At 43.4% G+C, this 27,537-nt stretch overlaps 1 protein-coding gene across 6 annotated transcripts in view; it reads left to right on the top strand.

Annotated features, from left to right (window-relative positions):
- The window catches only part of Fhos (Formin homology 2 domain containing), a 304,700-nt gene that overhangs the window by 6,337 nt on the left and 270,826 nt on the right, over positions 1 to 27,537 (top strand). For all 6 annotated transcript variants that reach the window (XR_013009741.1, XM_076431634.1, XM_076431633.1 and 3 more), the window contains exons 2-8: positions 20,738 to 20,954; positions 21,370 to 21,813; positions 22,079 to 23,414; positions 23,664 to 24,973; positions 25,052 to 25,911; positions 26,427 to 26,655; positions 27,419 to 27,518. Coding sequence is in view for 5 of the 6 variants with exons in the window: in XM_076431634.1 (XP_076287749.1) it covers positions 20,738 to 20,954; positions 21,370 to 21,813; positions 22,079 to 23,414; positions 23,664 to 24,973; positions 25,052 to 25,911; positions 26,427 to 26,655; positions 27,419 to 27,518 (4,496 nt within the window). In the remaining variant the exon portion in view is untranslated. The remainder of the gene's footprint in view (positions 1 to 20,737; positions 20,955 to 21,369; positions 21,814 to 22,078; positions 23,415 to 23,663; positions 24,974 to 25,051; positions 25,912 to 26,426; positions 26,656 to 27,418; positions 27,519 to 27,537) is intronic.

Genomic DNA, 27,537 nt, shown 5'->3' with positions numbered 1-27,537 from the left:
AATATGTGTAATAGATTGAAAATAATATAGGAGATAATTATTCTAATGTTCTCGCTGTTTTCAATCACACCTACTTATTTTTGCAATAAATGCATAAAAACAAGTAGGAGAGACACTCAAGCAGCAACAAGGGAAAACATGTTTTAACGTTAATTATCATCCGCAACAAATAAAACTGCTACTGCTCGGTACGAATAAAACAGAGAAAGCAGTAAACAAAGTTGTACAACCGGCATGGAAATTTTCATCTTACTGACAGATATATCTGAAGGGATCGTGCGTTTCGATCGTTAACTTTCTTATTTAAGACTGACATTTAATGGCGGACACTGACTTCAATGGAATTATTTTACGTAATAACGACAATTTCGTCCATCGTAGTATCTCTGCGGCGACGTAAGTAAACGATGCAAGGTACGTCGACGGAACGGATGATAAATTTAGCTGGTGCAACGTGTTTGCGTTCCACTTCCTAGACACGAAATCGAACAAGTTGGTCTTTAAGGTCGACCCACGACATCCCCCTGCGATGAACTTCCGGCAAAACCGATATTTCCGTGGGATCAACAAACATATGGAATCAACGTACCACGCAATTAAACGTATTTGAAAAACATCGTCGAGAAAAACTCCACGACTTGATACTTATGCGATCATTGCAAAGTTTCTAGTTTTGTGACAGTTCATTTCTCATTAATTTATAATCAGGATGATGCACTGCACGTACATGCAAGCCATATATTTTTCTTTAGCATTTTCAAATTTGATTTTGTTCCTACATAGGACTTGAACTTTCAACTTATTGTACACCAGTTCAGCTACATAGTGTTATTCCATTTGACAAACTGTTCTAATAGTGAAATATAGTTATTTATTCGTAGATCCATACATTCTCACAATCTCAGTTATACAGTCCACTTCTCTTCCAGTTCAAATCCATCCGTCACCACTTTTATCCATTTCATTCAATCTTGCATTCTCTCTCTCATTCCAATCACTCTGCTACCCTGTCTCACTCCTCTCAGTTATTCCATTTTTACAATTACACTTTCCTTTCATTCCTTGGTCGAGCAAGACCGCATCCTTCACATTTGAGTAAGTTTGAATAATTTAGCCCTTCATGCATCTCTTTAAAAATTAAATTGCATTCTTTTAAACTAATTTTTACAAACGCTTTCTTGAGTATCGCAAGAGGTATTTCTAAGCTAACGAACTTGGCCGTATTTTGTTTGATCTCACAACTTTTTACGGCCATAAGAACTTGGCTCCCGTTTACAGGATGTTTTAAGACAATATTCTTAGATTTCTTCGTAAATGCATAAAAATCCGCAGTCTGGTTATAACAGACATAGTTTCCTATAATCTTGAGAATACAAATGTTCAGAGTTTGATTCGTTTATGTACATTTTCAAACATATTTTAATGAAATTGTTACAAACATGTTTGTAACATGCTTTTGATCAAATTGAGACCGAACATGACACGATTCGGTAGAACCTCGATTATCCGAAGCAAGACGTTCAACGTTAAGAGATCGAGGAACGGTGTCTGTACACGGTCGCTGTAAACGTAATCTGCGACCATAAATATTCATGATCCCCGAAAAGGCATTAAATCGCGGGTGAAGGTATTAAAAAGGTTAAAGACTGCTTCGCCCGCGTTCACGGTCTAACAATGCAAGAAAAAGGGAAACTTGGAATACTCGAAACATGTTTCCCGAAGGTGCTCTTTCGCGTTGTCGAGCGCCGATAAATCTCGCAAATCTCCGGAGGGTAGGGAACGGGCGAGTGAGAGCGGTAACGTTTGCGGATGAAGAAGGCAGGGGAGGGAAGCGACTAATCGTGTCCCGTTAAAACGCGAAACCCCCGTAATATCCCCTTAAAGCCTCGCGGTGCGCGAAATCGCTTAAAAATAGTGCGCCGGAACGTACTCGTTTATTTCGGGGCGTTCGAGTATCGTCGTCGTCGGATAAAACCGGCGATTAAATGCGGCAAAAAGAGGGTGAAAGAGCCTCGAGGTGGAGGAGGGGGCGTGGACGGAGGCGAGAGGGATGGGAAATCGCGGGCAGCGTGGGTAATATCGCTCGTTAATAACTTTCTTTGAAAGGGCGGCCACGCGCTCGGAAGTTGAAACGGCCTGAATGCGATTATACGTTCGAGCGAGATCCAGCCAGGATAACGGACACGTGAGAACGGCTCGCCACGGTCCAAACAGACGGAGAGACCACCAGCTGAAGACAGTGAAAAAGACTTAACGGCTACTCTGAATATTTCACGACGAGTTGTTGCCACGGCAAAACATTCGCGCGGGACGGTTTAATTGAGCGTACCCTGCTCTGCCCACCCTCTCGACGCTCGAGCAGGAACGTCAACTGGAAATGCATATGAAACCGGGCTCCGTCTAGGGAGCACGTCCCCGAGCAGACAACGACGCGCTCCGCCGCGCCGTCGCTTTTTGGATTCCAGCGTCTTTTAATGTTGTTCTTCCTCAACTAAAATGGTCACGCCGGGGACGAACCAACGAAAACAGTCGGCCGCGGTGCGCCGAGTTAATGGCGTCGAGAGCAAAAATTATATTTCGGGTTGTGACGATTTATGTGTCTCGATAAAGAGTTTCCAGAACTTCCTTTCTGAGTAGTCGCTGCGGTTATTATTATCGCCGTGCTGCATTTAATAAATGCATAAAACAGCTCCGAGTTCTTGCCGTATTTCCTGTCGTTCATTAACTTCGCGTGGGCGGCACGTTTTTGCGGGCCCACCCCGTACACAAATTAGCCGTGCTATGCGTCAATTTAACGGATCTGAAATATGAACAACTTCCCTAAAATTCTAGGCGCGGGGTGTCTCGTTTACCCCGTTAAACAGCTCGCGACAAATTGCACATTAATGCTGGAAGGGGTCGCGGGGGTGAGAGCGAGCGTGTGATAAAAGCAGCATCGTGATAATGCCCGGGCTTTTCATTGCGCCATGCTGCGACAATAAATTATGTTCGCCGAGAGGCCAGCCCAGTATTTGGCCAGTGCTTTGTGAGCACGGTGAGCGTCGACGATGCATAACCGACTAACGAGTCGAGCCGCATCCACGTTTGACGCTTCGACGCTGCCATCGGATACAGGTGTTTCCGATAGCGGCGCGGCCGCTCGTACTACATACGAACCCGATGCCGCATTTTCATCCTCCTCCCACGCACACTCATTGTCGCACGGGGACCGACATCGAATTTACAGGAAGCAGTATGCTTAGCACGGTCACGATGAAAATATTTCAATTCACGTGGAACGCTGGCCACGTTCGCGGTGCCGTTTCGTCCAGTTCAAAATGCTGTTATTCACTCGCCAATCCCCTCCCTCCCTGCTCACCCTGCTCGACAAACCCGTTGTTTTCCCGGAGTAACATATTTAGTGGAGTATACGTGAAAAATGGAACGTAAAATTGCTGAAAAACGACGCCGCGAAACTGCCTCGCTTTCGTCTGACGGAAACGGATACACTACGGTGACCGACCTTCGATGTCGTCTCTTCCTTGATTTTTACTGTTATTAGTATTATTGGGTTGGCAAATAAGTTCGTTCGGTTTTTTAGAGTGGAATAAATCACAAAAACCGAACGAATTTATTTGCCAACCCAATATGATTGCTTTATTTCAGCCTTACAGCTTAGAAATTTGACTTGCTTTACAATATCCCTTCTTTACAGAACTATCTTATCCACATATATTCGGTTAATTCATTCTCCCTCTCTCGCCCTCTCTCTCTATTTCACTCATTCCTACTCTGACCTACTCTATTCTTACCCTAATTAATTTGGTTTAAGCTTGATTAGGTTCATTCTTTCTTTTCATGCTTCGACATTTCTATCTTTCCTCCCACACACTGCATCCTCAATCCTGATCCTTCCGTCCATTACTCTGTATTCTCTTGTTAGGTGTTCCAAACTTCCATACCTGCTCCGCAAAGTTCTTGATTTTTGCTATTCTGAAACCGTTATCGGATGAATTAAGCTGATTAAACTACTGTGTCAGATGCTTTGCTCTACGGAGAATACGATGAAATTGCAATTTATCAATAAAAGTGTAGCTATGTATATTGAAACATTCCTCAGGTGAGTTCATTTTAGGGAAACGTTAAAACTCCACGAACATGGAGCTCATAAAAAAACGATAACATTCGGAAGATAATGTTGTTCAAGATTCTGCTATGAAAGATGATGATGATTGCAACCGAGGAATTCATCAGGAAGAGTGTCCAGACGAAAAGGATACGAGTCGTATGTTCTGTGATGAAATTTTCTCTATATACTCCGGGGGAAACTTTGGATGAAATGTTTTTAGCATTGTATGTGGACCTTGTATGTGACTCAGCAGGTTGAGAGAGAGATACCTTTATGACTACTATAAATACATTGCAAATATCGTAAAAAGCTCTCGAGTTTATCTACATCTTGGACATGTTTCTAAATATTTCAACGCGAAAATATGCACTTCTCAATCACTAAAAATGCTTTCAATGTACATCGAGGTGTTATCTCTAATAATTTACAACAATAAAGCCTGAAATGATAGTACTGGCTCTCGTATTTCAATAGGATCAGATTAGAGAGCCTTCCGAGAGGCAGAAGGATCGCTGTTGCAGAGCGTGTACCTCCGCAACGATCCAGTAATTGTACTCGAAGGGACGACATCGAAACAAAAATGTTTGCTCTTCGACGGTTCGCGTTCTAAATCGAGGGAGCGCGTTTCTTTGGCAGAGCATCGCTTTAAATCTGTCGACCGCAGCGAATTGTTTGAAAATACGTGCAGTGCACCGTATTCTAGAAAATATCGTTTTCCCTTCGTTCCATCCGCAGAGCGGGCCGCCGTTTCTTTTTCCCTCTCGAATCCCTCCGTCCCATTTCCACCTCTGTTACACGTATAGTTTAAGAGGGAATATGCGCGTGGATACTCCAGAGGGAACATGGACGTAGACCTCGCGGCTATATTTAAACGGACTGGTAGACACCGGCATGACTTTCTTTTTCTCCAACGACGATGCCACGGTGAAGCATCTGGCTTTCAGTTTGGAAAAACTTCGGTACTATGACAGCGCGTGTCTTCCGACAGATCGCGAGTGTCAGAAAACTCCACGGAGGAGAAAGTAACGCAATTTTCCCGGTGCTTCCGGACGGCAAGGCGCGAAGCTCGCTCTGCGGCTTGGAAGTCGCTCGCGGATTCGCTGAGCAATTTTTCCAGCGAAATATACCGAGTAATCATTTGTCGCAAACTCCGCGCGACCTGAAGCCTCTTTATATTACTACGACATCGGACGACTTAACTGAAATCGATGTTTCAATAGCCTCGAGCGGTGCTTTTATAAATAGCGGAAGATTTTCGGAGCGAGTCTAAAGAAATCTCACGGTGCAGTTAGTCAATGTTTACGATGTAAGTAGTATGCGGGTCATTCTGCAAAACAAAAATTTCCTACGTCAATTGCGGGAAACGGATGCTAAATTGAAAGATTTTTCTCATTCATTAATTTTAATTGGATCTTAAATGCATGGAATCTGCAGTTTAACTGTTAAGTACTTCGGGGTAATACGTATAACTCTATCAAGAAGCTTATTAATTAATTTTAAAAAGGATGTGGAGCTTCTGCACGCTTTAAATGCAAATTGAAATTGAAATTCGTTCATATATGAATTAAAAATGAGATAATCATAATTCTGTTTAATTCCTTTGAACAAAGACCATGCAAATCGTCGGATCTGAGCAAGCTCGAATATACCGAACCTTCTTTTTCCTTTTAGAAACTGTCAGTGCTCGTATTTGATCTCATTTACTCTACATCTTGGCTAGGTAAATCATTATAAGTGAGTTCCAAGCCTTTGTACATAGTGAAATTTTCTGGGCGGAATTCTCAAAGTCTGAAGTCTCGCTGAAATTGATGTCTTCTAGCAATTTAACGCGTTTTAACTCGGCTGTACACTTGTTACTTGAAGTTATAACACGTAGAGATGATTGAAAACGAATCAAATTCTCTTTGCTACGTTCACGTGAATAACTTGTAAAAAATGCATCGCGTTTAATAAAATGTAACTGCATAGCTTTTTATTAATTCAAATGAAAGTTAAGAGTAAATGGAATGTCTAATATTTTTTCTCTTTATTATCGCAGAATTTCATAATTTATCCGAATTTCTGAGAAAAAATATTAGACATTCCTTTTAAAAAACTGAAGGTGATTCTCGTATCTCGATAATTGCAATAATAAAAAACAGATTGGAGCATTGTATGTTCCCCAGGAAACCATGCAACTTTCGTTCGAAACGTTTATTCGCACAACAAATAACTTGCGAGTTATTTGAGATCGTCACGTAACGAGACTCACCCTGTATACAAAAATATAAGATGTTTTTTTGTCAATAATTCAAAGTGTAAGTGTTCTCGAGCAACTGTAAGTACGCAACCGCTCGCTTCGAAACCCCGAGTTCGAAAATTCAGTGACGCCATTGAAAAGCGCTCATTACGATAGATTAAAAAGTTTCTGCGTAAAAAGGTGTATCGAATAGACCCGCATAGAATATTGGGCCGTAACGTACTTCGAACAACTGCAATATTGAAAATCCCATGACAACAAGCTTGGCAGCAGACGTGCCATTCAAAAGAGTCGCTTTACAGCGATCAACAACAGAAAAAAAGGGGGAAAAAGCGAACAATCCAAACAAAATGTCGTTTCACCGAGCTATTGATTTTCCTACAAAAGAAAACACAAAAGCCGCTGCTGGAAAACGTGCCCTATCGATTATATTTCGCCTACAAAAGGGTAGGAGGTTAATATTCGACGATCTCGGGCCATGCACGACCTGTACACGAATTCGTCGGGTCGCGTCGCAGCATTTTTTTTGTCAAATCGAATTCACGCTGTGCAACGTACACACGCGCGCACAAACACAAACACGTCCGACCAATGAAACAGACGTTTGAAAAACCGTGGCGAAAGAACGGCGGCGTGAGAGGCATTCGAACGTCGCTGTCTTGTTAGCGACGACCAATATTTGCCGTCAGAAACGACAACAACGCGATTCGCAAACACAGCTGATCTCGCGGATCAATTGTCTGCATTGAAATCAATTTTGAGGCTCGACCCGGCTACAGGTCGGCCTATTGTGCCACGATTCGTGACGATTGTCATCGGATGACCCGACGATTAGAAGGCCAAACTGTCATCGCGATGTTTAGGCGGCGAAAGCTCGACTGGACACTCCTTTACACTAACCGTACGGCTGGAAAATGTGTCGGATACACATACATTGTTTTACAAAAATTGCAAGACTGAATTTATTTAGATTTTCACAATTTTCATAATAACACGTGCTCGGATAAAGAAATCTATTGAATAATTTCTAATAGAAGCAGTTATGACAAAAATGAGTATTGAAAAATGAATTTGAAAATACTGTTACATCGTTTTAGGTCTAATAAACGCATTAAGAAAGAAAATCATTCCTATTTCATTCCACTTTGCTGCAATCCGAGTAGAAAAGATCCGCTGTCTAGTTATATATATATATCGTCATTTCAATAAAATTAATTTGCTCATCTTTGAATAAGTTGCAAAAACGTAAAAAATTTCCTTAGTCTGCCAATTAGGGTTATACAAAGTTCTAAATACGAATCAGGATGAATCGACGTTGTGAATAAAGTAGTTAATCTGAGAACTGTGGTTAAATCTGACGTTAGCGCAGGGGAAGTTTCAATCCTCATCACGCAGTGGAATCACGTCCTGGGGGTAGATGGTTTATCCTTATCGCTGTCTGATTCCGCCACGAGGATTTTCCTTTCGCCCGACACAAAGTACACGTGCAACTGGAGCCAAAAGTAACTCGCGACAGAGAGCACGATACGCGGGAAATTGGCGCGACAGCGTAAATCGTTTCAGGTGCATTGCTCTCGCCGTGAAATGCTGAAATTCAAGCCGACCACTTTCTAGCCGCCTAACGTCTTGTTTTGATGGAACACGACACTGCGACTCGGCACCGCTGAGAAATTTGCAATGCACAGAGAAGCGTCTGTTGATCTTCCGCGGGAACGCCGCGCGGATGTTGATTTATCGCGGGGCTGCGCGAAACTTTTTTGCGTGCCGCGTACGAAACGTCAAATTGGAGGAAATGTTCATTGAAACGTGAGCCAACTACCTGCCCGGTCTTTGTATCAGGCTCGCCAACTGCGCGCGATCCCCTATTTTCTTAATGAAATAGAAATGATGTTTAAACTTCGCGTATTTTCCCGCCGCGCCATTGTGCCGGCAAGAAGTTCGAGTACAATGGCGAGCGCTATGTCGGAGCCGCGTGTCTTCGATTCACTTTGAAAACAAATATTGAATTTAATGAAAGAAGCGAACGGCCCAGCTATCTACAGGGTGCCCAAAAATGATCGAGTTCCTAGTAAAAGCGGATCCCGAGGTCATTCGAAGCAACATTTCAAGGGAAACAAGAATTTTTAACTTTTCTAAATGTAATTTAATACGATTCGGCCACAAAATGATGAAACCGTGCTCTGATTGGTCCGTGTTTTCCTTAATAACTCTGGTGGACATTTTTGCAAATGAAGATGTCGCTGCAAACGACCTCGGGAACCGCCCCTTTGAAGAAAATCGAATATTTTGGACACCCTGTATGCTATTGTGGAGAACATTTTTCCGGTTATTTCGGTTGCGTCATAAGAATTTTTAATAATAAAATAAATGTGACGCATAGCATTTTGGTGGATGCACGCGGCATCATAAAGAATTGCAACGTTTTACTACGAATAACCGGCAGCAATTTATTTCCCGGCGCCGCCCGCGACCTGACAAAAACCCGGGGAAAAACATTTCTAGAAAAACGTTCGTGCCGTTGTAAAAATCGCGAAATACATGCACGGCTGACTATATAAACATCACGTGTCAAATATTTAAAATTCATGGCCTGTGAAAACGACTGAACTGTGGATGTTTAAACAAATTCATGCTTTCATAGCCTCCTTTTGAACAGAACTGTCAGAGTACACTGACCGTTTCGTCAAATTATATTCAAGTGCCTATTTCTTTATTTATGAATACCGTAAGAGTGAATACAATTAAATCTAGCAATGGTCGTTTGCATCACATTGTAATATATAGACTGCGTAAAAATTAATTTAATCCCTTAACGACTTTGTTACATTAAAAGCAACATCACAACATTCTATAATGTTTAAATCTTTTACTGTTTTATATTTCGTCTAGCCAATTTCTTCATGAATGCATAAAGATCTGCAGTCTAGTAATACATATACATAGATCACTCTAGAGGTTTCATAGTTAGATCTAGAAACCTTATGTTTACACGATCCAGTGTGGCATCTACACAATTTGCAACAGATAAATATAGAATTTAAAGCAAGCTGGCTTTTATCCTATCTTCCAAGATCTTGATTGCCCTATATCAAGCTCTGCGACTGCAAAGTGTCTCATGGTTTCAATGGATTCTATGTTCTGCTTGATGAGTGTATCGCTAACATCTTATCCAGTCAGTTGAAGATTGTTTGTGTCACACTTAATAAACCCGTGGTTGGATTTATTAAATATTTTAAGATTATTTGCGAGGGTACAATCGAGGGCTTGCATCACCGTCAATGAACCAATTGCGACGTGTTTGACTGATATTTCACAAAGAAGAAGTTATATAAAATCTAACAATATAATGCAAATCATGTTTAACGAAAGCAACGCAACATCAGTTTGATTGAAATTATGAACTGCATCATTGTTGAAAACATCGCATGAATGGAGCTTTCATTGATCGCGAACGACCCTGGCAGACAGGAAACCGTTCAATCGTAAGGTTCACGTCAGGCTTTGGTTGAAGTATTACATAAAACAATCCAATCAGCCGGCGGGCAAAGTTATCGAAACGAGGAAGAGGTCTGGGCGATCGTGTCGCTTTAAAAATACAATAACGATAATAAGTGTCGATACGTCGCGCTTTATAAATATCGACGATAATGAGTGCAGAGTGACGTAAAACTATCGAGGTCAGTTGGAGTGGCTTCAACTTGACTCGAGGGATTTATGGTCGCGTATTCGTTCCTGCTTCATAAAATCTATAGAGCGAAATGGCAGAAGGTTCTCGATCAAACTCGTTCCGGGTACTCCTCTAAATTGAAATACTCATTTCGTTTGTTTGTTTCTCCGATCGCTTTATCGAATTGGGTCGCATTAATAACCTCGGCGGAGTGTCGTTGACACTTGCATACGGATCGAAACAATTTATAACAATTTCTAGCTACGTTACGATCGAATCGCATATGCAAAAGAGCCAGTTATAAATCAAAATGGACAAGAATAAATCCTCGGGGATCACCGATTCCTATAACAAAGGCACCCCATTTTTCCTCCCACTAGAATATGCACACACGAATAAGAAACTTTAAAATGCGCTGTGAAAGTAAAACACCGCGATCCCATGTTTCGTTTGTCCACATGTTACTTCGTATTGTTTGCCCTTTTACTCCATTTCGACATTACGCTTTTCGGCCCTAGAGCTTCCCGGAGTGCTTTATCCCTTTCATTTTCCCGTATTTGCTTCCTTCCGGTGTACTAGCTCTTCTTTTTCCATTTACTCTGCTCTTACATGAGGCTTCGTGTTGTGTCGGAAAATTTTCGCCCTCGAGAGCTAGATTGCCAACTATCTCTTCATCTCTGGAGTGGTCTTCCAAGTGGACAGGTCTCCGATGGTTTCCTCGCCTCTCTCTCTCTCTGCCCCTCGTGTGCTGTACGCCATATTTGCAAACAGCCCATTCCCAGCATATGTTCCTGCAGGAATTTTCTTCTGCAGCCATGACTTACTATTACGTAGAAAATACGAGCCGTATCCAGAGAACAAATTCCGTTATCAAATTTCGTTGATACCGCGTCGCGATCGCTATGCTGCAAATATGCGTCGAATTCCCTTGACCATTCGCAACCACAGACCACACTTTTCGACAATCCTACTCGCACATCTTTCTGTTTGTTTAACACGTTCAACCCTTACGTTCAATCCCTAAATTTTGTACGACGTTCAAATAATATGAATCATAAATTAGTTCATAATTCCTGAAATTCCTCTCCTGAAAACGTAAGAATTTATAAACTGAGATCACGGTATGTAGACACCATGTACAGAAACAATTAATCAAATTTTCTGTTCTTTTATACAGCCAACCGAAACTTTGTAGAAGCAACATAAAACCGGTGAACAACATCAGTAAGGATATCGAGGATAATAAATGAGTTTCTCGAAAATAAACTGCGGATCGCTAACAGCGGAATTATCATAAGACGTTAAATGTAACGGCGTGCAAAGTTGAGAACGTCGCGGGATGAAGTAGACGGAAGTTCTTGCAACTTGTAACAGATAAATGATTCAAGAACGGAATACCGGATGGTAACATTGGACAGCATTAAATATTAGAACAGGGGAAGTAGAAAACGTCATAAGACACGGTAGAAGTAATTTCTTGTTCGCCTCCATCCATTATTTAAACGGACCGGGGGATGAAAAAACAACATCCCAGTACATTAACTCCGTGAGAGTGCGTGAGATACGGTTAGATGTTTTCTTCTACTTCAAGGTTTCTTTTCTAGAAGGATTATGCAAATTTCATACGGACGAGAGTAGTTGAAGTAATTTCGATTCTACAGTAAATCCTCGTTTGAAATACCTCTGATAAAATTGCGAGCACATTAATTGTAGAATACATTCTTAACGCCATTTAGCTCATACTTGATAAAGGAACACGAACATTTATTCTTTCATTAGCATTTAGAAGCTCATTAGTAGATCGTTTAATACGAACAGAATTGTATGTATTATGTAAAATATACATTTCATAAAATAATGATGACGGAGATAAATTCATGATGAGTAGACAGGATCTTTATGTAAAATAAAAATGTTTTGCTGTTTTTTCAAATGCACAAAATCCGCTGTCCAATGATGAGGTAGCAAAAAAGGATGAGATGGAAAGATTTGTGAAAATCCTTTCCTAACTTTAACCAATTAATAAAACGTAGAAGAAGAGTTTCAAAATGACGTTAAGCTCTTCCGAGTAGCTAAACATTCAGTAGTTGAGTGCAACTTCAAATTGGTTCTTTCAGTAATAAATCTGAAAAAATCAGAGGTCATGGGAATGGCGTTGGCAACGTTTCTATAAACACTTTATCGAGAGGCCCATTGACGCCGATACTGAACCCACCGACTTCGAATGCAACTTCTGGCTACTTATACGGTACCGGAAGTTTTCCAATTACGCGGCGAAGCCGTTGCTGTTTCTTCGTCGAAGCGTTTAGTTCTTGACATTCTCTCGTCGCCACTTTCGCGGCGGGGAGGCTTTTCATTGGAAGACTTTTGCGCCTAGATCCCAAGAAACTTTATTCAAACATATTCGACTAGCAGTGGCTTACCGAGTAACTTCCGGCTCGAATTAATTGGATGCCACCTATTCAATTAGAAATAAGGATCTATCAATATCGATTAATAATTCATAAACAGTGGACTTTTATGCAAACTAAAAGTTGTCTGCTCATCTTTCTTTCAAGATTTCAATGAGTTGAAAATAATGCAATAATATCGGTAAGTTCGTTCAATGTTTTTATTGTTCTGCCTTTAATCTGCTCATTTACTAATTAGTCCGCAATCTAATTAGTAGATTGCGGATGTTTATGCATTTATGGCTTCTGAAAGTTTCCAAAAGAATAGTGGAATTTAAAATTCCATAGAATTTCGTACGATTTTTATTCATCTAAAATGAAAATAACATTTTACACGATTCCACTTTCTTAAGAATTGCCTAGGAAAATTGATAATTGCATAAACATCCGCAGTCTACTAATTAGTTTCTATTTAATCGTTAACTTCCAATCGACGTTAATATTTTTCCGCCGTTAGGAGCAGGAGTGCTCGAGTTTGAGCAACGCGAAAGTATGTCAGCGAATTATTCTAAACTGCATTTCGCACTTCGATCGCCGAACGGCGGATCGCCAATAAAATGAAGGGTTACGCAACAAGATGGGTGCGCAGTACACAGCAGGAAGTGAAATTGACGCTATACATAGTTCTTGCCAAAAGTTCGTTTAGCCTGCTCGTTGTTCGCGAGTCACTTTCGACATACACGAGTCGAAATGCAGAAAAAGTTGGCCGGTGCCCAACACGTGAAACGTAAAATAACAGTAGTCGGAAATGGATCGTCGAACCTAGCGAATCGACAATTTGTAATGCAAACACGCGCGGATATTATCATTTCCACTAACGATTATGCGTAGAGGTTTCTTCAGAACGAAACGACGAAGGAAAAGAACAAGAGCCACGTACGGTTCGTGTGTAATTTGACGGATAATATTGTTTCAGGAATAAAAAGAAATTCTCTTGCGGCGGCAGATAATGGAATAACATCATACCGAATAATAAAATTACATACTCGACCGGATCGCGAGCAAGTTGCTTGTTCTGCGCTTCTTCTCCTTAAACAACAATTAAATAATACCGCGGCGGTTCTATACGGAGAATCGCCAAACTTCTCTGCTCGTTCCCGGGAATCCATTAAAAACCGTAAAACAGTTTCGCCGGCGAGGTTGAATTAAAAACGATGGGGAACCCGTCGTATTTTCTTTGAACGAATAATACCGCGGGAAAATTAAATTTCCTGCCTTCCGAATCCCATTTCCGCGGTGTCCCGCGCGTCGTGAAGGGAGAGAGACATTACTTTCGACGTATTAATCCGCGCTGCCGGAAGCTCGTTGGAATCGTCCGCAGAAATCATTTCCCGAAGACGCCACGGAAATTCCGGATGCACCGTTGGAACCGGCTTCCATTAAATACACGAAAAATTTCACCTTCGCGTTTTTTTTCGACCTAGGAGCCCCCACAGATGGTGCGGGAGGCAACCAAATCTCCAAAGGGGAAACTTACGGTTCGTTACCTTTAATGAAACCTCGGGAGACCGGTGCTCAAGGGGGGAATGTCGTAAAAGACATTGTCTTTTATTTCCATATTCAATGAATCCGACTGCCTTTCATAAGTCGCGCTGTATCGTATCCACTTGGCCTTTCATGTTACGTTATTTTTGCCATCTTGGTTCGAAAGCTTACATCTCACAGAAAAATGTTGGGAATTTAACCCTTTGCACTCGGAGTTATTTTGACTCGAAAATTAAACATTTATTCGAACTAGAATAATTCTATTCTCCATGATTTTTTAAGTTTCATGGGTATGAAATTGATGTAATAACTCGTACAATACTTAAATGTTTGGCAATTGATTAGATACCGACATATTTAATAATGTAAACAATATTTTACATTATTGTTCATTAATGTAAACAATATTGTACATTATTAACCCCTTGCCGTAACACTTTCTTTACAGTTACAGTGATTAAAACGTCTTGATTCCCAAAAATGTCGTAGAATAAAAAAGAAAATTTACGACTCAAAATTGACGAATCAAATTTTATTTGATATCTAATCAATAAAATGAAAAAAATCATATACGATTAAATTATTCTAGGTCGGAAGAAATGTTTAATTTTCAAGTTAAAATAGGTCTTACTGCAAAGGTTTAATCTAATAATAATAATACAGGGGGTCTTCATTCGCTGAACTTGTAGCTGAGTTCTAATTATGCGAGCTAATTGATGGGGGCATATGTTTCGCTTATCCGAACTGTTTTCAAATAAATACGTATATCCAGTTACACGATTTGGACGTAATATGTATTTTTCCTCTTCTAATTTCGGTGATTATTTTGACGTGTAATGTTGAAATAGATTGTTAATTAGATTCGGCGCGATAAATTCGACGGAACGCTGCTGGTAATTTGTAGATAATTTAAAACTCCAAACACCGGGGGAAAGTTTGAACGTTAAAAAGCTGCCTTTCCCTCTGGCGACTTCGCTGTTCCCCAAGTAATCTCCCATTCAATAGCCGCCATATTTCCTGGAAAGAAAGCGCCGCGACGCTCCTAGCACTTCTCCTCGTAGTAATATTTCATTGAATTCAAGTTTATGATGGAATATATAATGCAATTCTAGAGGATGGAGTAAAGTTGGCGCGTCGGTTGATGAATTACGTTTAAGCTGGTCGACTGAGGAAGGCGGATACAAGGTGCAGTGTGTTCTACCAACGAACGGAGAATAAATATAAAAGGTAGACTAATGCCAAGCAACCTGACGCGACGGTCCGTTGCGGAAGACAGCGTGCCTGTCGAGGATACGAGATAGATTAAAGTTATAAAGGGTGTTCCGGAAAAATTAAATTTCATTTCGGGTCTTCTACTTAAAATATTTTGAAAACACTTGTAAGCTGTTCGATAGTAGAAGAAAATTATGTTCCGGAAAATCGTAAGTTTCTGATCTCCTGTCGAACAAAATTAGTTTTAGTTGGGACAGGTTGATTTAGATTTGGGACACCTTGTATATACCATGGGTGCACGAAACCATGTATAGCAACAGTCTCACGTATGACGTGTGCATGTACGATGCAATATTAAATTTGCAAGTATTTCATTACGGTGGTGTACGAAATATATCAACGATTCCAACTTCTAGTGTAACTACATCGCGCCGAGGCGGGAACTTAATAAAATGTAACTCTACGAATGAAATTATATACAGTAATGAAAGAAGCACAATGAAATTTCGCCGAAAATTCATGTTTCGTTAATATAATCAAGAGAGTTGTAACTTTACAGCAGCGTGTGTTTTCAAATAGCTTTCACTTAATTTCCTTAACTTGCGATTCCTGGAAATCCCATGCTCTTTCTACAATATATAGAGTGTTGGAATAAAATCATTCGATATTTACGTGATACACAGAACATAGCTATAGTGAATGGAAAAGCTTTAGTAAACGCAGATCGAAAGTTCAATCCCGTTCGAGATGAAACCAGTTTTTGGCATTATGATCGACTTATAAGAGTGATCGAAGAGTTTGTAGCACTTTCTCTACTGGTATTGGTTTCTTTGGTGACTTGGTATTATTTCGATGATGTATTATAAACCGGCAAGGCATTAACGTCATTTGGCAACTCGAAATCGGTGGTGCTCTTTCGTGGATACGTAGCTCGTGACAACTGGTCGTGCATCGTAACTTATAATAATGCGACAAGTCGACGGAGGTTAAATCAGACTGACACTCTTCAATTAGTCGGCTTCCCCTTGAGCTCGGTATCATGACGCATCAGGCGCCCACATCCTCATCAGCAACGCTAAGATTGCGAGCATCTCATACAAATACCCTCCTGCCTTGTTAATGTTTAAACACTTTAACTCTTCGAGATCGTCCCCTCTCTTATGCAGGTTGCACAAATTCTTTCCTATTAACTCGTACGTGAACAATTCTTATTTTGAAACATCAACACAGACTTTACAATTAGAAAACAATTTGAAGTCCAATTAAATTCATCATGGTTTCTACTTTCATGTTAACCCTGTGCACTCCTTTGTCGAGTGAGACTCGACGTCGGAGAAAGAAAAATGTAATTGTTCCTTTTGAGAGCTATATTTAATATAATTAGTAAACAACATTGTTTAAAATAAGTCGCAGTGAAGAAACTGATCTTTGAAGTAAATTTCAAATATGAAACATTTAAAATAGTAAGCAGTTGTTGGCAAAAAAATTGAAAAATAATTCTGAGCGCGCAAAGGGTTAACGCATTTAAATCACAGCTCAATTAAAATCAGTGTGATCAATTCTGTACTTTTCGGGTCACGCGAAGAAAGTTTCAGTTTGTATAAAATTGTCCAAGTCCGCTACATAATTAACTAAACTCAGCGATAAAAGCAGTGTCAAACGGATACGTAGAAGTGGCACCAAGTAGTCTAGGTCACAAATGCCTTCGCAAGCGTTAGATGCCGAGATCGGAGGACGGCACTTGGCGAAATTTAAATATTAAACAAATTTGCAGAACCGAGAGCAGCGGCGGGGAAGTTTTACCGTGGCTGGCAAACGTTTCGTGGCCGTAGTTCCCCGCTTTACTTCGCGATCATCCAGTAAACCACTGTAAAGCCGATAATGGACGTCGTAACAGGTTCTCATTCGACTTCTTGGCAAACCTTTGCCTTCTGAATTTAGCCAAAGACCACCGCGGCTGCATGCCAAGATGTTTATGGTGACTTCTTGAACTAATATCGAGTCTCACCACCAAAGAGAGAACCGAGAGGTAGTATTTTAATGTAAGTAATGAACCAGGAGAATCGGCGGTAAACTCGAAGCTTTAATTAACACAGCTGAATCGATAGAAATTTGCGAGGTAACTGCACGATATCGTCAGATATCGTTTCCTGATGTTAAATATGTAATTCGAATTAGCGGGATGAGAATCCCTTTGCTCGTTGAAAAAGTAATAGACTAATCCGGAAGTAAAGCACTTTGTAAGTGTCCTGTAAAACTTCCAAACTTCGCAAGACGAGGGAGGAGGATTAATGAAAGGGTGCTCGTAGTTTATGCAAGAGTTTGTGGGTTTTACTCACGCTTATAATCACTAGACTGCGGATCTTTATGTAGAATAAAAATTGTCGGTCTCAAGCACAAGAAACAATAGCCATGTTACAATTCTTTCTTTAATGATCTTCATAAGTTTAAAAGAATGTGTCGATATTCTTCAATTCTTTTAATTTACTATTTTGATCCGCCATTGGAACACAATGTTTACTATTGAAATTGACTTAGGAATAGATGGATATTTATGCTGTGAAAATATGTTCAGGTATGCAAACAACTATGGAACTATGGTCTGCGAGAGAGAGAACGTACGCAGAAATATTTCGATGAAATTACGGTAAACTACACAAGTATGTTTTCTGCAGTGCCTGTGGATGGTTGATAACGTTTATCGTTAGAAATTAATTTATTTCAGAAGTGCACATGCTAAACATGAATGACACGCGTAATGCGTGCATTTAAAAAAGTCTAAGTGAAACATAATATCATAAGTCGTTCACTCTATCGACGAAAGTAAATAAATTTGCGATAATACAATGGTGAGCTCGCGATCATTGCAGCGTCCGATAAACACGGTGTATCTCGAACCTGGGCAAATATGAATTCTTGTCCGAGCTTCAAAGTGAAAACGATTCATCACACTGTCGCTGGTAGCAATAAGCCGCGGAAGCGTTCAGAAAGCAGGGACGCCGGAGAATTACAAACGACCCAAGGACGCGCGGTAAGCCGCCATTTTCATTTGCATCAGTCTATTTGGCGACTCGCTGGATCCACGGACATTTTCTGGAGACGTCAACGTGGAACGAGAACGGAGAACGAACGGCGTTCAATGGGTATCCGAAGGCAAAGATACATTGCGACGCGAAATGATAGTTTCCTTTTCAGGGGAGCAATTTTTCATAAAAATGAGACGATTGAAAATGCACGGAGATAAAGGGTGTAAAGGGTAAAAGAGAGTGCAAAAAGTTTCACGACGATTAGACTGCAAAAAGCGACGGATCGATATGAATGGTCTTTGTGACCACGGATGACATAAAATGGAGCGAAACAATCGTCCCCTGCCAATTTATCCACGATCAATGAGCGATCAATCGATATTCACCTGGCGACGACTAATTCGTCAGCGCAGTCGTTCCTTTTTCGCCGGGGAGCCGTAAGAGAGGGTGTCTCCACCCTCGATTTAACGCTCGGCTCTCGATATTTTGTCGTCGCGCCGAAAAGCTTTTCATTGGGCTTGTCGAATTGAAAGCAGCTCGACCGGGAAATCTTTCGATATTGCTTTATCGCCCATAAAAATGGCTGTTTACTGCCTCACCGTCTCACCCGCTCCACCCCTGTTTTATCGATAGATAAATCGTCCGACAGCCACCGCAAGCCGGTTATTCTTGATGCGAGTTTTCCCACCGATCGCGACCATTGTTTCGACTCCTTCTGTATTTATCTGTCTTTCTATTGTAGTAATTGAATGCTCTGTGCGCAGAAAGATTTCGTCTTCTTCATTCTATGACATTGTCGAAATGTATAGTATAATTGGCCCTCACAAAAAAGTTGTATAAAGCAACTTTTCTGATTAAAAATGTTTCATATTAAAAATTTCTTTTTCACGTCGTGTAGTATCCTAATTGCTCCAACTTCCCAAAAAAAGAAAATCGTTTTTTAAAAAATATCCATTATTATTGCGATTGACTAAAATGATTTGAGCTACTGAATGAACGATGAGAAGGCAGCCTATTTGTCAGGAGAAAAGAATCGCTGACGCGTGATCATCGCTTCTAGCTGCGCATAAGAAATCGAGGGACCGACATCGCCGCCATTGAGGAACCACGTTTTCGCGAGTGAAAAGAGTTCGGACGCGATAATGGGCCGGATATAAACGAGTCGAAAGGACTTATCGTTTCCGGCCCTCTTTCGGCGTTTCCGCTGAAAGGAATCGCTTTAACAGTCTTAAGGAGCGTCTCTCGTAATTCCATTATCACCCCGAATGGCATTAGCATAATAACGAAGGGCACTTTTTAAAAGTTTGAACACGAAGGACCCACGTTTCCGTGTTGGATCTCGCATTAACGCGATAGCACAGGACGCCGAAGCTTTAGAGCGTAATTGATTTAAAATTGAAATTATGGTTGTTCGGCAAATCTGGGTAGACAAACCTTCGAGTAAAGAGATATTTAGATCAATGCATTTGTGAAAGAGAAACTCTCCTACACCGATATCGAATATGTTAATTCAGGAAAGTATAAATTCGAATCTTAATTTCAAGTTGTATTAAAATGTTTTTGGGTTTGTTTAACTTCGTGATTATATTAGCTCGTGTTAGGCGAACGTATCTTATTCATCATCTGGGAAGAGTGATACTGGCAATGAGCAATTTAATAGTATGAGGAAGAGTAAAGTTCTATTTGCTTCACCCAGTATATAGTATAAGAGAGAAACAGGAAGGTTATTACTCCCGGCGAGGTCGTGCCGTCTATTTCGAGCTTAGGGCAACCCGCCAAACTTATGTTAATTGTACGAATTATCATTTCTAGGCCTCAGCCGTCCGCGGATGATGCATCTTGTCCCCATCCGGGTTTTACGAAAGTATCTCTCTCGCTCTGAACGCCCTTTCCTTCTAATTATTTCCGTTGGTATGAGTAACGAGCCGCCAGATATAAAATCATCGGTCGAATTAGACTTAGACTCCCTTGCAAGATCATAGTCTCTTAATTGCAGCTATAGTCTGCGGAAATATAAATAAACTGTTCACGAGTAGGTCAGTCCCGTATGAGTTCTGAGCTACAGTTTCAATCGAACGTTTGCGTGTATGTCGACCAAGCCAGATTAATTTCGACAACTTGGTCAGCGTTATAATTAGAGATGGGCGGGTACCCGAAAATTTTGGGTACCCGAGCCTCGGGTGGGTTTTGATGACTCGGAAATTTCGGGTACCCGAAGTCGAGTTCGATCGGAGACTTCTAAAGTTCAGCGCGGATAATAAATATTCCAGCCTCGGGAACGGGCAACGCATATAAATCTACCGCGGGAAAAAATTTCCACAATGACCGATCGCGATTGGTAATTTCACTCCGGGACTGATACGAAGTTCGTCGGGGTCCGATTGTTCTGCGGTTCGCGGAACAACGGCCAAGTGAAGGACGTTTCCGGCACGCACTCGCTCGCCGCGGATCAACTTGGACCGATCGACGTCCGAGTAACGGTGTCCCGGATAAATGTTCTCCGATCGCGAGGAATCGGCGAGACTGATCCGGTTGATTCGTGGTTCACAGGGTGACACCGGTGCTTACCGATCCAGAACCGGCATCGCCTCGAGCACATTCGGGAGAACCACTACCGGGGGAACCAATCTGCCCAGCTGCAGAACCAGCTACTCGACCATCGGTTCCAGCTCCAGCCGGCTCCCCACCAAGGACAGGGTTTCCACCTATGGAAACGCCTTTTTGAAGAAGGACAAGACTGACGAGAAACCTTCCTTTAAGTATTCCGGTAAGTCGTTCGAATTAATAAAGCATCAGCATGAAGATTTTAACTATTTTTAACTCTTCCGCGTGTTCTGTCGTATTTTCAATAAGCAGATAATCTTGCTTGTAAATTGTTCGAATTAATAAAGCATCAGCATAAAGATTTTAACAATTTTTAACTCTTCCGTGTGTTCTGTCGTATTTTAAATAAGCAGGTAATCTTCCTTGTAAATCAAAAACACATGTTGCTAGCGAGTTATTGGAAAACAGGAACTAGCAACAAGCTGTTAAACATATATTTTTATAAATTGATTCAAATGTTTCGCTGGAAGTACTAAATAATAAGCCATGATAAAATAATACGGTGGAACAACGACAAGTCTAACCTGTCATTGTGATTTGAAAGATCGGCGACTGACTCAAAGGACGTTACGTTTCAGCTACCAAAGAATCCGATAAAAGCCGACTGCACCCGGGCAGATCATCGTCGGAGGACGTAAGAGCGAAAAGTCCATTATCCAACAGTAGATCCTCCCTGTTCGAGAAGTACTCGTACCCAGCTGCGAAAACTTCAGACAGGTCGGCCTCCGTCTTGGACAGATATAACCGCGCCGCTTCACGCGAAAAGAGCAGAGAGCCTGACGGAGTATCCCGATACGGATCCAGCACGTATCCCGGCTCGGGTTTGGCGCGAAACTATGGAAACGAGTGTAGAATCGAGAAGAAAGAACGGAGCGATCATCCGCCGGTCTCGTATCGAGGGTTACGGCCAAACTCCGGAAGGAGTTCACGCGAGCCCAGCCCGGAAGTCAGCGTCGGCAAATCGAACTCCTTCAGGATGTATTCGAGGGCGTCTTCCTACGGTCGATCCGGTGCGAATTCCAGTAAGTGACAAACTACCTGTCCAAATCGTTTATAAACCTGTTACTTTTGTCGATACAAAAAATTGTTCACAGTGCGATTTTTTCACTCGAGGTTATTTGAAGACACAATGAATTACACAATGAAAGATCCGTAAAAATGACCTTGTGAGGAAAAGTTATTCTGAATCGAACAAAGTGTAACGCGATTTAATCGGCGAACCAGTCTTCCGAATCGTATCTTAAGAAGTAAGAGTATAAAATAGCTAATGTCACGAAATGTTTCCAGGTGCTTCCGAGTCGAGCTCGGCGCCAATCTCCTCGAGATTCGGCTCGACGGCTAGTTCCCGGTTCCTCTCGTCGAGAAGCAGCAACGACCGAGTTCCCTCAGCCATAAGCTACTCCGGATCGGACAGGTTCCGAACTTCAGGTAGTAAGCCTATGTCGGCGAGCTCGAAGAACGAGGACAGCGCGAAGACCAGTACAGATAAGGACTCCAGTCAGGAGCCATTCGCAAAGCCCGAGGGTATCGAGGCGGATAACAGACTTCAGGACAACGACACATTGACATTGACCATGGTAACTAGAGGCACGTCGCCTAGTCCGCCGGCCTCCTCGTCTTACGTGAGAAGCAGAAGAGCGGATGTAGGTATTGCTCATCAGAAGGAAGTGATGCGTGCTCGGAGAAGACCGGAAACGAAGGATCAGGAAGTCCAATGCGACCGAACGGAAGACAGTTCGAGGTTCTCGCGATTCGGAGGCGGCGGACGAATCTCCGAGTCCCCTTGGTCGTCGTACCTGGACAAGTTCTCATCGACGAACTCTGGCGGAAGCGGGGTATACGGCAGGAGCTACAATAGTTCCGGTAGCACGGCGAACACCAGGGTGAACAGTTTTGCGTTCAGCAGGTCGAACGAGAACGGGGTCGCCTCGCGGAACGAGACCGCGTCGAAGGTGTCGCCCACATCTAGTCAAGAAATCCACGCCAGTAGGAACCAAAATGAGCAGAACGCCAAAGTTTTTGGTAGTATAGGCTTCCCGAGAGCCGGCCAGGACTCCGCGTCCGTGAAAGCCGATTCTTTGAAGACGCCGATCGGTCCCGGCCAGGGAAACTCGAGCAAAGATCAAACGAACGGTAAACTGCAAAGCGGAGATTCCCGGGCCGCTGCTAAAGCGGAAGCGAGAAACGATCGGTTTTCCAATTCGAAGACGTTCAACAATGACTCCTTGGTCAGCCTAAAGAGGGAGGGCACGCAGAAGCAATCGGCCATTGTCGCGAAGTCGTCGGACGGCCGGGAAAGTATTTCCAGGGGCGAGGAGCCGCAGAGTAGCAGAGAAAGTTCTGTGTCCAAGAGCGAGGGCAATCAAAGAAGACCGTCTATTCCGAGATTAGGTCGCGGTTCGATGAAGAATGAAACCAAGATCATGAAGTCCTCGTCCGGCTCGTCGACAAAGTCCGAAAGTCTCCGAGAGAGGAGAGGTTCGACGCCTAAATCCGACACCAGCACATTCTCCAGGACAGAGGAATCCTCCAGAATAGTCGAGGGATATTGCCAAGAACAAAGTGAAGATATTGCCTCTTCGAAGCGTGATAATGCTTCCGCTGGGAAAGAGTCTCTTCAAAGGTAGACAAGAAATTTCTTGAAACGTATTAACCCTTGCCTCGTCGTACCGAGGCGGATTCGCGATGAAAGTTATTTTAACCTGAAATACAACTATTATTAACACAGAAGTTTGAATAGCTGTAGCTATAAAATAAATATGTATAGTTGTCACACTTTGCTTTCTTCTTGATGGTAAAATCGAGTAAAATTATTGCGGTAATTGTGCGAAAGATTGTTACCAATGGTAAACTGTTTATGTATTGTTCGCAGCGCGACTCCTGTAAGCCGATCCTCGACATCACAGTCGCGGAGCAGCTCGTCGAGGAATCTTCCGCGTCAGATGACGCGAGCGGACTCGTCAGACGGATCCGCTGCAAACGTGCCAATTGGCAGATCGAAATCGTCGTCAGCCAGTTCGATGACGAGTCAAGGTTCAAAAATAAAGGCGACACCGTCGCCATCAGCAGGCAAGTCATCGGGCGGTTCGGCCGCGTCTTCAGTGAATCTGAGACAAGGCGGTTCACCGGACGCTCGCGGCAAACCACCTGTGCCGAAAGCTGACGTGACAGCGTCGACCGCGTCGAAGTGCCTCGTGCCGGTGAAATACGTGAACAAGGATTTCCGGAAGTCGACCCTGAATATGGAGAACGGCGACCCATCACAGTCAAAGCTGAGCAGGAAGAAGAAGTGCCAGAGAAGCATGTCCGTCAGCTCTCAAGATTCGCAGTCCGAACCGAACTCCGAACCGCTTCACCAGGCTGTCCCGTCGGAATCCTCGAGCTCCCTGAAGACAAGTACGTCCAGACTGAGAATGCCATCGAGCGCGTCGAAGACGTCGTCAGGCAAGAGCGGCTCGAGCAGTTCCTCGAGACCCGAAAAACTGAGGAGCGGCTCGAGATCGCCGTCCGGGAGAAGAGAGAAAGAGGATGGGAGCTCGAGTTCCAGTACCAATAGCGAGTCGAACTCGTCGAACTCGTCGAGCAGCGAGGACGACGACGAGAAGCAAATGAGACCCGGATCGAGACGTCGAAGAAGACGAACGTCCAAGTCACCATTCTGCGAGAAGAAAGGCAAGATCAGCGCCGGCTCGTCCAGGACAAGCGTCGTCGCGTCCTCCGCAGACGAAATGTCCCTGACCATAGACAAACCACCCAGACCACCGTCCAGTCCAAGGTCGAAGAGCGATCGCTCGGGAAAAACGGAAGAGGCCAAATCGTTCTTAATGAGGGCTCTCGCGCCGGTGACAAATCTTTTCAAGAATAAGCAGCAGGACTCCGGGGAGTCCGGTAAATCAGGTGGCTGGCTGGACTCCAATGAAGAAAACTCGGACGTCAGGAAGCCCGAACACAATGCGGGATCGTTGCCGAAGAGCCTCTCAAAAAGCGGCAGCTTCACCGGCGCGGAGAAAGGCGACGATAGAAGGCACAGTCGACAGAAGATCAAGCGTGACTATTCCGGGGAACAGCCTTGGTGGATGGATCCGAACTCTGACAACGTTCCTGAGGGTGTCGAAACCAGAAGCGTATGTAACGACGATATTAGTCAAGAAACGACCGTCAGTGGTACCCTACCTGACGATGGTAAGTACTTACTCGCTCCTTTATTTTTATCTCATTTGTTAATGAAACTTTTCTGACAAACTTCTCCGTATGTTCCAGGTAAATTCAAATACAGGGTATGGAGGCAAGATTCGGAAGAACGAGCCTGGTGGCTAGACTCGAACGACAGCATGGCGTCGGAGGACACGAGGAAATACTCTTCAGCGACTTCAAGGCTGGACTCGGGGGAGAAAGGTTGGTGGTTCGATTCGAACGACAACACCCGGTCGGACGAGACGCAGAAACCATGTTCCTCGATGGTTTCGAGGCACGGCTCTGGCGACAGAGCTCGATGGCTAGACGGGAACGACAGCGTTCCCTCGGAAGAACCAAGAAGATCCTCCAGTTCGAGGAGGCAAGAATCGGGGGAAAGGGCGTGGTGGTTGGATGCGAACGACAACGTCTCGTCGGAGGAGCCGAAGAAGCAATCCTCGTCTTCGGTGTCGAGACGAGGATCAACCCGTTGCAGTACCCGATCGAGCGAGAGAAGAAATCGTATCAGGCATCAGCAATCGGGAGAACGAGCCTGGTGGATGAGCGACGATCCCGAGAACGTACCCGAAGGGATCGAAGTGATTCCTGTAACAACAACCTCGAGTAGTCCTCGTGTCTCGAGCCACGCTGACGAAGTCGACACCAGCCAGTCGTACGGAAGGAGCATAAATAAAATCAGGCATATCGAGTCCGGCGAGAAAGCATGGTGGATGGACAGCTCCTCGAACGTCCCTGAAGGCGTCGTCAAGATCCCCGTGGAAACTTCTAATAGCACTTCGGACTCGTCCGAGTCGTTCGAGAGAATCGATATTGGCGCTCACCCTGAACCCGAGATATACACGAAGAGAAGCCTCTCTAGATTCCCTATCGAGTTTCCGCCTCCACCGCCCGACGAGCCACTTGGGGATCGCGCCAGTCCTGAAGGGGTAATGTGATCATATACTGTGCATTATTCATTTAACGGCCCCTAACTGACGAACCGATGCCCCTGCCCGATAATACCTAGCGCGATCAATCTTTAAGCTCGCGTGCTCGCCGCGGTGCGAAAACAAAGTTGATGCCGGGATTCAGTCTACGCTTCATGATAAAGGAAAATTGAGCGGTCGCTTTAAAGAGGCCATTAGGAATTCGCAAACCTTCGTTCAGCTATCAGATTAAGGGCTTCCTCGGCGATTCTTATCGATCGCGCGTAAAAACACTTTAACTATTCTCGAGAGTAAAGGCCACGAATTATACCTGACTGAGCAAGACAGATTTTAGCAGCCTTTTTATCTGATTTATTTTCAAGTTGATCGCGCCGCCAGTTGTGTAATGTTAAGGAGCAGCTTCTATTTTACCCATTTTCTATGTTGAAGCGTTGGAAGGACAATTCCAAAACTCACCCGACTACACTTGTTAGTGAAATTTCTTTTGCTGGAACGTGGTGGTATGCGATTTCCAGGTGGAGAACCCGCCAGATCCGCCGGACAATTACGGCGGTCGAGACTCGCCTTACGACAATGTACAGCCGACACCACGGAGATCGTCGCCAAGGAAACGACCCTCTACGTTACCGCTGTTCATCGGCGAGCACACGAACATCGATGACCTGCTAGGCGATACGGGCACGCTGTGTCCCAGCCCGGTCCTGTCTCTTATCCGCAAACGCGAACGCGAACGCATCGAGGAGGGTGAGTTCTGAACGAATCTAACGCGATTTGCAAGTGACCGCGGGCGTGCGCGAGCGCGAGGGCAGGCACGCTTGTAGTTACATCGCGCGCTCGTCGAATTACCGGCTGAATCAAATACGGTCGGGTATAGGGTCCGCGCGGGAGTAGTTTCGAGCCGACCCTGTTAACGAGAGGACAGTGTCCCTTTGAAGAGAATCAATGGGATCCTTCCTTTTGGGAATTGCGGTATGCTCGATGGATGGGTGTTGAATCGTGGGTACACACACTGTTGAAAGGGGGAGCTGACGGGATTAGGGCGCAGTTCGTACGAACAGATTTTGGTGATTGCAATTCTACCCCGATGAAAGGAAATTTGGGTCACCGGCCGCACAGGAACAACGAACCATAACTGCGGGTGGCGCGTAATCGCCGCGCACGTTTCAATGAACTTTGAATTAAATTAACCCTAACGACTGCCGAAACATCTGCAACTCATCGGCCATAACTAACCCTCGCAAGAATTTATCGCTTGCACCTCGGTCTCGCCGCAAATTTGCGTTTCCCCGAGTTCGGAACCGGCAATTTTATTTGCCACCTTCCCCCTGTTGTTACTTGTAGTAAACTACACAGCCATAAAAGTAAACTTTGTTGTTATTAATGCGGAATGCACACAATTTTATACAACATTCATGTTTCTGTCTATTATAGTGCCTCAGGCATGTAAATTGTCTCAAACATGGTTTTTATCACTTGCTGTATATTATTTGTTTGATTGTTGCAACAGACTCATCCGGCGAAAGCTCGGAATGCGAGGAGATCGACGCCACCCAAGTAATCATTCACGACAGCACTCCGCAGACACCGGTGATCCAGCGACGGCATCGGTATGTTTCCTATCGATAA

Source organism: Lasioglossum baleicum, chromosome 10 (assembly GCF_051020765.1).
Source record: "Lasioglossum baleicum chromosome 10, iyLasBale1, whole genome shotgun sequence".
In the NCBI taxonomy this organism is placed as follows: Eukaryota; Metazoa; Arthropoda; class Insecta; order Hymenoptera; family Halictidae; genus Lasioglossum; species Lasioglossum baleicum.
The sequence above is the reverse complement of the archived record's forward strand: the minus strand, read 5'-3'. Positions and strand labels throughout refer to the sequence as shown.